We start from the raw sequence: 14,359 nt of genomic DNA, 5'->3' as shown, positions 1-14,359 counted from the left end.
TCTTTTGGCTTTCACAACTAAGAAGAGGAAAACTGTTTTCAGCCTCCACCTTTGTGTGTATTCCCCCATTTGTGCATGTGAGAAAGCCGTAAGTGAGACTCCTTCCCTCTCTCCCACTATCTTCACAGGTCCCACCTCAAGATCAATCACCTGCTTGATCCCATGCATATCTGCAAGAATGTGGCATCTACCATTTGGGAGCATTTGAATGGGACACAAGATTCCGTAGGCATAAGGGAGGATCTACGTACCACAGGGAGGATGGGTGAAGCTTGGCCACAAGAGAGACCAAATGGGCATGTTTTTTTTCCTCGTGCACCGTGGAGGTTATCAAATCTAGAGATGGCGGCGGTGAAGCGCGCTATTACTACAATTTGTACTTCCACTGGATGCATTAGGTGTTTGAAGGGTTGTTTGAATTAGGTTGTCTATTAACCAATGGTGGATAATAATAGATGGTGGAATGTCATTCCTATTATGCCACGTTCCAAAGTGATGTATAGTACATTTACTAATATGGAGCATATGGAGGATGATCATGGCCATGGACGTGATGATGACCGTGATATGAGAGAGGAGGATGATCATGAGCTAGGAGATACAGATATTGAGGCCATTACTCGTGAGGACGAGCCTACCATTGGTGATGCTGATTTCGATGAGCACATGAGTAGCACAAGTAGTAGTGGGTTGAATGTATTTGTAGATCTAAACACTTGTTTGGATTTTGAAGTAGATAGTTTGGCAAGGGTTAATCTCATTGAAGATGAGATTGAACCATAGCCCATCATTGATATTGGCAAAACTATTTTACATATTGTCTCATTCTCCTCACCTCACTTAATTCTTGTATATGTGGGCTTGCAAAAAAGCATTGATGTTTTTGTTAAAATTATGTGCTTTGGTAATCATGAGCAATGTTTGGAAAGCAATGATGTACACCAAAATCTCACTTTCTGTATTCTCTGGTTTGCGTCTAAATACGCGACTAATTCCCAGTGTAAACGTGCTAATAGACGCGCTAATACACGTGCAAATAGACGCACTGATAAATGCAATGTTAGATGGTTGGGCTCGTATTTTCTCAGTGTAGACGCACAAATAGACGTGTTAATACAAGCGCAAATAGACGAGCTGTTAGACATGCTATTAGACGCACCCGTAATCTCTATCCAAGCAATGCCTATAGACGCACCTGCTATTTTGCGCATCTATCAAGCACGTCTATAGTTGCTTTGTGTTGTTGTGGGCCGGAGGGAGGAGGAGAGGGAGAGGATGGGTTACAAGGTTTGAGGAGAGGGGAGGAGGAGTTGCAAGGTTAGGACATGCTTTTGGACGTGGAGTGCAAGGAAACATGGACACTTGAGAAAATTGCTTGGAATACGAAAGTAGAACTCAACACAATGCCCCAAAGAGTGTGGGCTTCATTCCATTATGGGGTATTTATACAAGTTGGAGAGCTTTGCCATATGTAGGAATTTCTAAGAGGGATTATTTCTAGCCTTATGCAAGTACAAGTAGAGCTTTACTGCTACTTTACACACACATTCTGTTCTACCTAAGTCCATGTTGGCACTTAGACAACAAGCATATAATTAGTGATTTATTGTAAATTTAAAATTTTAGTTGACTTTTAAATAGAACATAGATTCATGAATTGGAAAATTTATGCTCCATTTTAAGCCTCCATACCTAATGGGCAAGAGCGCCTTGGCCTACTCAGATATAGATGAAGAATCTTTGGTTGATTGGACATAATAGTAAGATGGTGTTAGCCTTGTCAAAATGATTTTCTCCTTCCAATATGGATTTGATAGAAAGAGGAAATTGTTTCCTCTACTTATCCCTAATTTTACTCATGGCAAACTTTAATTTTATGTTGTCCATCTAATACAATTAGCTTCTTTCCCTAAAGTACATTTGATAGGCATGGGCAGACACATGAATTTTCCTTCTACTCATCGATGTGGTGGATTTATCCAATAAATTAAGAAGTTCCATGCACTAAAAGTGATAATTCCTCGACTACGATTCCTTTTTCAAGCCTCGAAAAAGTACAAGGGTGACTTCTCATGTTTCTTCACATATTGTGGTAGTTCATATGATTTTTTTGAATTACTTACACTTATACATGGCATTCAATCCAGATATCATAGAAGGGGGTCATTGTATCAACTTATTTTTGCCAAAGTTGTTGAAAAAGTAGTCAAAAAGTCTAGAGAAAGTGATGTAGGAAATTTCCCTAAAAAACCCATTTGTGCCCAAGTCGTCGCAAAAGTAGTCAAAAGTCTAGAGATAACGTGTTAAATATGCCAGTAGGAAATTTGCAAGGTAAGTTAGGTGAAAATGTCCACCTTCAAGGTCTTCTTGTTCTAGAAAGTTTTACCTTTAAATAGGCGTTACTAAACCCACCCACAACACGAATTTTTTTTGTTTGTTGAAACCAGTGACCACACACCATTCTCAACTCTCGTTATGGGATGCCTCCCGGCCTTCCTCGTCCTCGCCCTCGTCCTCGTCCTCGCCCTCGCCCTCTCGTTATGTCCGACGCCGTTTACCGTTCTATGCAATGCAACCGCGCGCATTGAAAAATAGACTAATCATCGCCATTTGTAGGTATCAAGCTTATCATCGTCATGCACGATCGCTATGCCTTGGGGTGTTACAACGAGAAGGATGCTTACACAATAAAATACAACCTTCCTGTGGTTGAAGACTGTGGCTCAAATGCACCGGACATCAGCAAGTTCTACACAAATCCTGAGGCGGTCAATGATTTCAAGAAGCGTATAGACCATATAATGAACTACCAAAGTCCTCACATGGGTATCCCGTGGAAGTACGCAAGTGAAGCAATTCTCTCATTTGAGGCTCAGAACGAAGCCTTCGGACATGTTGATATCTACGATCCGAATTGGTGGTGTGATATGTGTTCTTTTATCAAGTCTATTCTAGGTACCACTCCCATTTTGGTGAGTACAGGAGGCGGCACTGACTTTTCCACTTCCTTATATGCGCAAAACTTTGAGTGCAGCTCCATTGACATCATCTCGGTTCATAGCTATGATACATCCTCAAGCGATGCACAGTCGGCTCTAAGCAGTGCCGTGTCCCAAGCCCAAGCACATGGCAAACGTATTATCCTCGAGGAATTTGGTGCAATAACGAGCAACAGCGGCAGCAAATGGCAGTTTCTCGCCAACATCGCAAGTGCAGCAAATGACCAAGGAGTGCCGTGGTTATTTTGGGAGGTAATGATACCTGGTCAAGGAGCTTATGTCTTGGAAGTAAGCCCTACTGAGTATTCTTGGACTAATGCGTTGGCGCCAGCTTCTCAGACGGCCAGGACTTCTAGTGGAGCCTTTGATTGGTCTGCCTATGTTAAGTAGTGAACCGATATCAACATAGTTTGGCATTTACCGTGACTAAATGCAACTAAACCTCAAATTACATCTATTTCTCCAACTCAACATGAATAATCTTGAGTATTTGCTGAATGTCTTCTGGATTCAATTGAAAAATACAAAGATATTATTATTAGCATGTGGTAGATTTGAAGGAGAATATGACTTGCATTTGCCAAATTTGTGATCTTTTACTCATAAAGATAGATTTAAAATGTTTGATGATGAATATGTGGTTTCTTGCTTCATGTTCTTTCGTTTTGGATCTAGCATGTCCGGGATGGCTCCATTCCCCTAAAACATAATACAAGAATTAGATCTAGTTAATCATTTGTATATGTAATATCTCACATGACTCGCATCATACAAAGGCCACCGAATTGGAGCCCCTTTTTTCAAAACAAATGATAAATGGTTGACCAAGAGTTTTATCAATCTTGAGATTAATGAAAAATCCTTTGATCTCTTGACCGTGTGTGTGTGTGTGTGTGCGCGCTCGCGCAAGAGAGAGAGAGAGAGAGAGAGAGAGAGGGAGGGAGGGGGGGCGGGGGAGAGAGAGAGAGAGAGAGAGAGTAATAAGAAGGGATGATTACAATGTGTGAGATAGGTCTTCATCATTTAGTTAAGGCATTTGAAGAAACTTTGTCATTCAAGGAAGCCTCCTATTTGTATGTGCAAGCTCCATCACATCCGCGACCACTCAAGCACTCAGTTATTACACTTAAGCCTTATGTGGAGCTTCTATTTCACCAATCGTGTATGTGCATGGCACTCCACAATCCTTTTTGTGGCACCCAAAATGCACGTGTGTGTGTGTGTGAAGGCTCGACAAAACCGCGTTTCATAGTGAAATGAAAACAATTTTGGTAATGGACACAAAAGAGAAAACTACTATGAAACATTACAACAAAAATAAGAGGTGTACAATTTGCAAAAGGTTTATAGAATGCTTGACAATACAAACACGTTAAGCAAGTTTCAAAAGTTGTAGCAAGCGTCACTTTTATTAAAGAGGGGAGTCTGCTTACCTGCCACCATCCAACAAGAAAAACATGGCTTGAGCTTACACTATTACACATGGGCCTTATTCCGATGGTTAAGCGCCAACGTTTAGTGCGCGTGGGACACTAATCATCAGTAAGCAAAGCGGGTTTAAAAAAGTATCGCTATATAGTGATGTTTTATAAAAGTTGCTATATAGCGACCTTTATAAAACGTTGCTATATAGTGACGATTGGCAGACTTGTAAAAAGTCGTTATTAACCATAAATCTCTCCAAAAACTCTTCTCACGGCACTTTATTAATATAAGAAATCCATTTATAATAGTTTTGCTGCATAATATAATAAATTTTTATTAACTAATATTAAAATATAATTTTGCTTAAAATATATATTATTAGTCTATAAATTAATATAAATATTATATAATTATTATATATATATATATATATATAAATACATTAATTAAAAAAATATAACAATGAAAATATTTTTGAATGGGAAGTCTTCTAGCATATGTGCTTTATATAATACTTATGCTTAAAACAATGAAGAATTAGTGAATGTATTTGTAAGGTAGTTCTTAATATGAAAAATCTCTATAATATTCTTCATACTATTAACTAGATATTAAATTTTAGTTTTAATAAAAATATACATTATTAACTTAAAAACTAGTATAAATATAATGTAATTATTGTATAAATTTAAATAAATATATAAATTATTAATATTTTACATTAATAACATTTAAAATTAGGTATATTATATACTAATAACCTTTAGATTTTAAAAAGGTATCCAATCAAAGAATTGAATTACTTTAAAAAATAAGAAAATATTAAAATTTACACAAGTACTTTTAGCATGTATGCTTTTCTTCCATGTGTATAATACTTGTTAGTCAAAGAATGAAGAATGTATTTGTAAGGTAGGTATTTAAAACCATAGAATCTGGAAGAGGTTTAGCATACTTGCTTATCTTTGTTACAATATGTAATACTTTGCAAAAGCCTTAAACTTTGTTTAAAACTTTGTACAAAACTACAGTATCATTGAATCCATATCATTTTTCTACTTCAGCAACCACCTGATATCCATGGTATGAATCCATGATATGGAATACATATTTCTTATGAATATTTCTTATCACATACTTCTTCATCTCTTCTGATACACCATGCAGCATGAATGTAAGAAAATATGAATCGGTGTGCTTTTAGCCTATGTGCTTGTCCCTAATAAGTAGGATACTTTAACTAGGTAGACTTATAATTACTTAAAGTAAAGCCTTTGCAAAGGATCGTACCTAGTATTGAATATATTCAACCTGTTGCACAAATCAAGAAAATTGCACAAATCAAGAATTTTCTTGATTTGTGCAACAGATTGGATATACGGTTGGTTGGATAAACTTTAAACAATTAATACCAAAACATCTTAACCGCTGTAAATCTTAAACTTTAACCATTTAATTCCTAAACCCTAAACTCTTAAACAATAAATCCTAAACCCTAAACCTAAACTCTAAATCCTAAACCCTAAACCCTAAATCCTAAACCCTAAACCCTAACCCTAAATCCTAAACCCTAAACCCTAAACCCTAACCCTAAAATACAACCAAAATTTAATAAATTTTTTTGATTTGTGCAACAGGTTGGATATATCCCCCAAGTTGTTGCTCAAGCAACAGGCTGGGGGATATATCCAACCTGTTGCACAAAGGGTGTGATTTTTGGGTGAGCTTTTTGTCATGAGCTTTTTTTCAATTTTCATGAATATTGCGAGCTTTTCATTCATGAGAGAGAGAGAGAGAGAGAGAGAGAGAGAGAGAGAGAGAGAGAAAGGGGGGGGGTTCATGGAGTAGGGCGGGTTGAAAATTTGGGTTGTGGTTACAGTTAAGACGAGAGAGGGGGGGAGGGGAGATAAAGGAAAGGGGGAGGGATGGGCACATGGGTAAGGTGGCATGGAGAAGGGAGGGGAGGGGATTTGGAACATATATTCATTATCATAGTGGAGAACGTAGAGAGGAACTTATAAGGTATGCAAAGAGGAGTGTAAGAAGGAGAGAGAGGATGAGGAATGTGAAAGTTATGTTCATCTACTAAATGCAAAGGGGAAGGGAGAGCATGTGGGAAATTTGAAAGTGTATAATTTGACAAGTTTGACCTCATATTTGAATTCCTCGTCGAATTTCGGTCATTTTGAGTACCAACATGACCATATTCTGATAAAAATTGAAAAAATGGTGTTTTTGTCATTTTGGCCTGTTTTGGGCCCATTTTGAGTTTGTGCTAAAAATGGGCCCAAAACAGGCCAAAATGACAAAAACACCATTTTTTCAATTTTTATCAGAATATGGTCATGTTGGTACTCAAAATGACCAGAATTCGACGAGGAATCCAAATATGAGGTCAAAAGTTTCAAAATATAGACTTTTAAAATGAACATATCTCCCATAGTTCCTCCCTTCTACTTTGAATATGGACATATTTTCCATAATTTTTTGCCTCCTACTGCCACTCATATTCGCCCCCCCTTGTGCATAGTATACACTCTTCCACCCCTCCCACATGCTATGAAAATGAACATATCCTATATCCTCTCCCCCTCTTTCTAACCTCCCCATCTTTCTTATAACAAAAACACGTATGGATTTCTAAGAAAAGCTCGCAAAAACAAAGAAAATTGTAGAAAAGCTCACATTAAAAAGCTCACCAAAATATTTTCCCCTTGCACAAATCAAAAAAATTGCACAAGTTAAGAATTTTCTTGATTTGTGCAACAGATTGGATATACGGTTGGGGGTGTACCCCAACCTGTTGCTTGAGCAACACGTTGGGGGATATATCCAACCTATTCCACAAGTCAAGAATTTTCTTAATTTGTGCAACAGTTTGGATTGAGCAATAGGTTGGGGGATATCTCCAACCTGTTGCAGAAATCAAGAAAATTTCTTGATTTGTGCAACAAATTGGATATACCTCCCAACCTATGGTAAGAGGTTGGGGGTGCACCCCCAACCTGTTGCTTGAGCAACAGGTTGGGGGATATCCAACCTATTGCACAAATCAATAATTTTCTTAATTTGTGCAACAGATTGGTTATATCCCCCAACCTATTGCTCAAGCAATAGGTTGGAGGATATATACAACTTGTTCTACAAGTCAAAAATTTTCTTGATTTGTGCAACAGGTTGATAAGGTTGGGGGTGCACCCGCAGCCTATTGCTTGAGCAACATGTTGGGGGATATCCAACTTGTTGCACAAATCAATAATTTTCTTGATTTGTGCAATAGATTGGATATATCTCCCAACCTGTTGCTACAACCTATTCCACAAGTCAAGAATTTTCTTGATTTGTGCAATAGGTTGATATACCCCCCAACCTATTCCATAAGTCAAGAATTTTCTTGATTTGTGCAACAGGTTGGATATATCCCCCAACTTGTTGCTCAATCCAACCTGTTGCATAAATCAAGAAAATTCTTGACTTGTGGAACAGGTTGGATATATCCCCCAACCTATTGCTCAAGCAACAGGTTGGGGTTGCACCCCCAACCGTATGCACCCCCAACCGTATATCCAATCTGTTGCACAAATCAAGAAAATTCTTGATTTTTGTAATTTTCTTGATTTGTGCAATAGGTTGGATATATCACCCCAACCTATTGCTTGAGCAACAGGTTGGGGGATATAACATGTTGCACAAATTTAAAAAAATCATTAAATTTTGGTTGTATTTTAGGGTTAGGGTTTAGGGTTTTGTGAAGATAGTGGGAGAGAAGGAAGGAGTCTCTCTTGCGGCTTTCTCACATACACAATGGGGGAATACACACAAAGGTGGAGGCTGAAAACAATTTTCCTCTTCTTAGTTGTGAAAGCCAAAAGAACTCTAGTACAAAGAAATAGAAGAACCCTATATGTGGGTCTCAAACCAAACTCAGCTAACTATGGTGGCATACTAACTGAGCCACGAACTAGAGTACATAAGGATAGTTGTCATCCAGCTATTATTCATGGGCGGCGTACCAACCACATCTGCAGCTAATAAGTCGGTAACATAAATGCACAATTGTCACCCTAGCATATCACGAGTGGAGCTTGATATTTCAACACTCCCCCTCGAGCTCAATCCCAATTCTTGCACACCAAGTAGGTCTCTGAACTTGTGCAGCTTCTTTGCACCCAATGCCTTCGTGAATATGTCAGCTACCTGATCCTTTGTGCTGACATAAACTAGATCAAAAAGAGCTAGTAAAACCTTCTCCCGCACATAGTGATAATGTACCTCAATGTGCTTTGTTCTAGCATGATAGACTGGGTTATTTGCCAAGTGTATACTACTCATGTTGTCACAATAAATGATAACTGGCCCATCTATAGACTGATGCATATCATAAAGTAGCTTATGCAACCAAGCTACCTCACATGCAGCCATTGCTGCACCCCTGTGCTTGACAAGGCAACTGTAGGCTGTTTCTTGCTGCTCCAAGTGACTGCAGCACTCCCAAAAGAGAACACATGTCCACTGGTAGATTGTCTATCTGAAATACTACCAGCCCAATCAGCATCAATGTATCCATGCAACTGTATCTGAACCCCAACCTCATAAAATAGTCCATACTGCAAGGTGGACTTCACATACCTGAGTATGTGTCTAGCTGCATCCAAATGCGGTTTCCTTGGAGCTTGCATAAACTGACTTACGAATCCAACAGCATAGCTCAATGGCCTGGTAATAGTCATACAAATCAAACTTCCTACTATCGGCCTGTACATAATAGGGTCTTCCAGAAGCTCACCTGCATCTGCGCTCAACTTCACATTCTGCTCCAAAGGAACTGAAATAGGCTTACCGCCTATCATCCCATATTTGGACAGCGTGTCCAATCCATACTACCTCTGCAAGAGCCATATCCCACTTGGTGATCTAATCACCTCAATGCCCAAGAAATAACGCAGCTCTCCCAAATCCTTCATCTCAAACTTCTGCTTCAATAGCATTTTCACATGAAGGATATCTTCATCACTATCACCTGTGATGATCAAATCATCAACATAAATGACAAGCAGCATAATACCTTTCTCTGTTTTTCTCACATAAAGTGAGAAATTTGCCTTGGAAATCTGAAAGCCAATAGTGACAAGATACTGTCCTATCTTGTCAAACCATGTCTAGGTGCTTGCTTCAAGCCATACAAGGCTTTCTTCAACCTGCAAAAAAACTCAGGATGAATAGCATGAACATAACCTGGTGGCTGCTCCATAAAGACCTCTTCTTGCAAATCACCATGCAAGAAGGAATTCTTTACATCCATCTGATGTAAAGACCATCCCTTTGATGCAGCCATAGCAATGACTGCTCTTACGGTTGCCATCCTTACAACCGAACTGAATGTTTCTTCATAATCAATGCCATATGTCTTTGCATACCCCTTGACAACTAATCTTGCCTTGTATCTGTTCACAAAACCATCTGCATTGTGCTTCACCTTATAAACCCACTTACAGCCAATTGCATTCTTGTCTTTAGGCAAAGGCACCAATTCCCATGTAGCATTTGCTTCCAAGGCATCCATTTCTTCATCCATGGCTCTCCCATTTTTCCTTTCCCATGGCTTGCTCAAAAGAAGTGGGTTCTGGTTCCTGTATCACTTTGACCATATAAGCATAGTGAGTGGCTGTAAATCCATCATATTTCAACCTATCCACAATATACCTAGCTTTGGTAGACCTGCACAAAGTAGGCTCACTTCCAGGTGCTCTCAAAACATCCTTGGTCTTCCTTACTCCAGGTGTAACAACAGAAGGAATACCCAACTCATCATCAATGCTCTGTTCTGAGCCACTGGATTCACCATCCACGTAAGAGTGACCTGCATTCACATCAAACATGGACTGATCTACCTTCTCTTTTCCTTTTCATGATACCTGCATACCACTATCTGCATTGCTTTGAGGAGATTCTCTTGATCTCAATCTACATGTCCATGGCGAAGTATGTGAACCACTGCTAGAGGACACTACAGGTCCACTAATATTTTGTAATTGCTGCTGTGAATTCTATGCAATATTACCATTTTGTGCATCTATATCACCAATCAAATTTACTGGTTTATAGCAGCTGCTCATCTCATCAAAAACAACATCTCTGCTCACTATAAACTTACAAGTAGAAGGGTTATAGCATCTATACCCTTTCTGCTGCAGAGAATAACCAATAAAGATGCACTTCTCAGCTTTTGGATCCAACTTGGACCTCAACTCATCTGGCACATGAACATAGGCAATGCAACCAAAAATTTTCAAATGAGAAATATCTGGTTTACTACTAGTATACATCTCCTCTGGCGTCATGCCATGTATTGTTGCAGTGGGAGTCTTGTTCATTATGCAAACTGCTGTAGCAACTGCTTCATCCCAATAATAATCTAGTAGGTCTTTTTCATTTAGCATGGCTTGAGATACCTCTCTAATATGCTTGTTTTTCCTTTCTGCAAGCTGTGGGGTATGACTGCATGAATATTGCTGCTTTTGAGAGGTACTCTCCCCCTCCATCTGACCTTAGGCATTTTATTTGCAGGCCTATTTCTTTTTCAATCATAGCTTTAAAAGCTTTGAAATGCCCAAACACTTCACTTTTCTTTTTCATAAAATACACCCAAACTTTTCTGCTATAGTCATCAATATAAGTGACAAAATAATGATAGCCTCCAATAGATGTAGCTTTAGTAGTCCACACATCAGAGTGGATTAATTCCAATGGCTTCTTACTCTCTTGAACATGTCTGGGAAACGGTTTCCTTGCCTATTTTCCAAATTGACAGGCTTCACATACCTTAGGCATTTCTGCAACCTTGAATTTAGGCAATCCTGCAACAAACACACTATTCAAAATTTTTGGACTTGTGTAAAGTCCAATTTGAGAAATGGACTAAAAAACAGTCCAAAAATTTTGAATATACTAAAAATGTTGTTTTTTGAACTAGATTTGCCAACTCAAAACAAAAGATTTGATGATTAAGTACTAAGAACATCAATGCATAACCAAATCTCTTATAAAGGTGGTCTACATAAACATCTTCATAACTTCACAAAAATCTCTTACAAAGGTGGTCTACATAAACATCTTCATAACTTCTTGTGAATTGAACTACTATCACCTAAGAACATCAATAGATGACCAATAATAGATGACCAATTCTCTTAGAAAGTTGGTGTAAATAAACACCTTTATGTATAAGTGGTGTGCACACACCTTTATGACCATTTCTTTTAGAAACGTGGTGTACATAAACCCCTTACAAAGGTAGTGTAGATAAATCCTTTTATGTGTAAGTGGTGTACATATACACCTCACTTGGTATTAAAAAACACCCTTAACTATAAAAATACATTTGACATAAAGTTTAAAATACACCATTAAGTATAAAATGGACCTTATAAACAATCTTTATACACAATAATGAGAGTAAAGAAATAAAAAAAGTAGTAAACTTTTTATTAGATATTCGCTTTACATAGAAGTTCAAAAATGTGATTACAAAGCCGTCAGCCATCATGTTACTTAGTACCAATGTCCTCAATGCCAGGCCCTTGACTACCAGGGTCTTGACTAATAGGCTGCTCTAAGACTGGAGTCTTAGTAGCAAGGTCCTCAGTAGTTTGCTCTTCAGTTCCAAGCACCTAACTAGTAGGCTGCTCTAGAGTCTCATGACCAAGTTCTTGGTGTGTAGGGACCTGGCTACTAGGTTCCTGACTAGTAGGCTGCTCTAGAGTCTGTAAGGTCATGGTTGAAGAAACATCTATGCCTCCTGGTAACTCCTCCTAGTCATGCTTTGCCTCGTCCATACCTTCTTTGAGTAAGGCTTCCTTGCTTGATCCACTTGCATGTCCTTCACCCAAGATCAAGAGTGCCTTCCTCACTTTTAATTTCAAGGGAAGTGCTTCCACCTCTTTAGCCTTACCTTTTCCTGTGACGTGCTGTACTACTACTTCTTGCTGCCACGAGCCTTCCCGTATGATGAGTGGAACCTCCTTGACTCTAGTTGACAATTGATCACCCTTATTCTTTGTGCGGATTTCTTCTTGCTGTAAGTCATTGGATGTAGAGCTTTCATCCTCATCATCACCTGAGCTAGAATCATCACCCTCAGACTCACTACCCTCGTCTTCGACATTTTTCTCACTACCCTCTTCTTTGACATTTTCCTCTTCCAAGAAGGTAGTGCAACTGTAATATGTGTCAAAGAACTCAATTTGATGGGGGGTATCAATGACATTTAAATTTCTAACTTTGTGTAGCAATTTCTCAATAACAAAACCCATTCGATACAATGCTACGTCCCACCCATCATTCAGTAAATTCTTTGTCATCTCTAGTATCACATCAGGATCCATCGGCTTTTTGTAATCCACCATTGCTACATCAAGCTTAACCTTATTGTCCTCAAAGTAATGAAGCTCGAGAGTCCTTAAAGGAATTTGGATTAGATTGCCACCACCCCTGGGGATAAGAAGCACATCAAGAAAGGCTACAAGACTTGAATGGTAGTGCCTTCCAAGACAGCATATGATTACGTAGGACTATACCAAGGTATACTTTTGAAAGTAAATACCCAAATGCAGATGTTAAACTCGCATACAAGGCATCCCTTTGTGATTCTGTCACGAACAGGACCAACGTTGATCTTTTCTTATCTGCCATAGGATCTTCTATGATAAACCACACAAGTTCAACTTTCTTGTTTTCCTCGTATCTTCATACAATTTGCATGCAAATGTCTTATCTAGCTTTCTTTGATTTGTGAACAACGAAGCTCGATCAATAAGCATTGTGGCCACGCTGAATTGTAAAAATCCCCAAATGTACCCCTCATCCTCTGGAGGATGTAAGTCTGCCACACTTATAAAAAAGTCTTCGAGACTTGTATCTTCTTCTTGCGGATCCTCCTCTTCATCGCTATCCAATTTTTTGCCTTGTTTTAAATAACCTGCACTTGAACAATCTACACGTGGAGTAGGAGTTATTTTTGCTCTCTTTCTGGGAATAGCTGTAGAACTTGAATCTGCTCCACGATCACTCCTTCTTGTTCCTATAGTTGCAGCAGTCGATGGTGTAGGTACAGTTGGATATACTGTAGTTACTGCCGTAGATATTGTAGTTACTCTTGCCGGAGTTACCATAGTTATCGCCACAGATATTGGCGGTACTTGAGGGTTACATGTTATAGATGGCGTACTTACTACTGCACTTACTACTATTGAAGGTACAACACCACCACTTGGAAATGCATCCCACATTTTCTTCAATGCTTCTAAGGCACTAAGTAATTCTTGGGATCCCTCAATTGAATCTGGTAAGGGCTTCAAGAAGTGCTTGTGAGTAACTCATAACTTGTAAACCACCTCGTCATTCTTTCCTTTGCACACAACTTCTATCAAATTATTTCCTTTAATGTTGATGTTTGAGACCATGCCACCATTTCTTACTGCCTCTGGAGAATATTTCACGCTTGATACATTCTCTGCACTGATCACCAAAAAATACTTTGATTTGCGCTCCATAAAATACCAAGCATGTTCAAGGTATTTGAAAGACACCTTGGAACCAAAACTGGAAGCCATAGTTTTCTGAAAAATAATTAAAAATAAAAAATGAGAATTACAATGATTTTCAAACTCAAAATATTAAATAAATTTCTAATTAAATAGTATTTTAAGATTTATTTATTTTTAATTTTTAAAATAAAATAAAATAATTTATTTTTTGGTCTTTTTTTTAATTATTTTATTTTAATTAATTAATTTATTTTTATATTTAAAATTTAATTTAATTTTTTAAAATTTTTTTAAGTTTTACTTATTTTAACTTTTTTTATTTTTTAAAAATGACTAACCGGATGGTTGTCATTCTGGATGTAGGAGCAAAAGTCTCCTCATAGTCTATGC

The 14,359-nt window shown here is 38.2% G+C and overlaps 1 protein-coding gene across 1 annotated transcript; it reads left to right on the top strand.

Moving 5' to 3' along the window:
• Positions 1-2,636: 2,636 nt before the first annotated feature.
• Positions 2,637-3,389, top strand: LOC147902184 (uncharacterized). Its single transcript, XM_087374448.1, has one exon. It carries the CDS (start codon positions 2,637-2,639, stop codon positions 3,387-3,389), a length of 753 nt encoding a protein of 250 aa, XP_087230574.1.
• The last annotated feature ends 10,970 nt before the right edge of the window (positions 3,390-14,359 follow it).

The sequence above is a fragment of the Dipteris shenzhenensis genome, chromosome 5 (assembly GCF_047967505.1).
Source record: "Dipteris shenzhenensis isolate YYH24624 ecotype China chromosome 5, Dip_SZ_1.0, whole genome shotgun sequence".
NCBI classification, from domain to species: domain Eukaryota; kingdom Viridiplantae; phylum Streptophyta; class Polypodiopsida; order Gleicheniales; family Dipteridaceae; genus Dipteris; species Dipteris shenzhenensis.
This window is presented reverse-complemented; position numbering and strand designations above follow the sequence as displayed.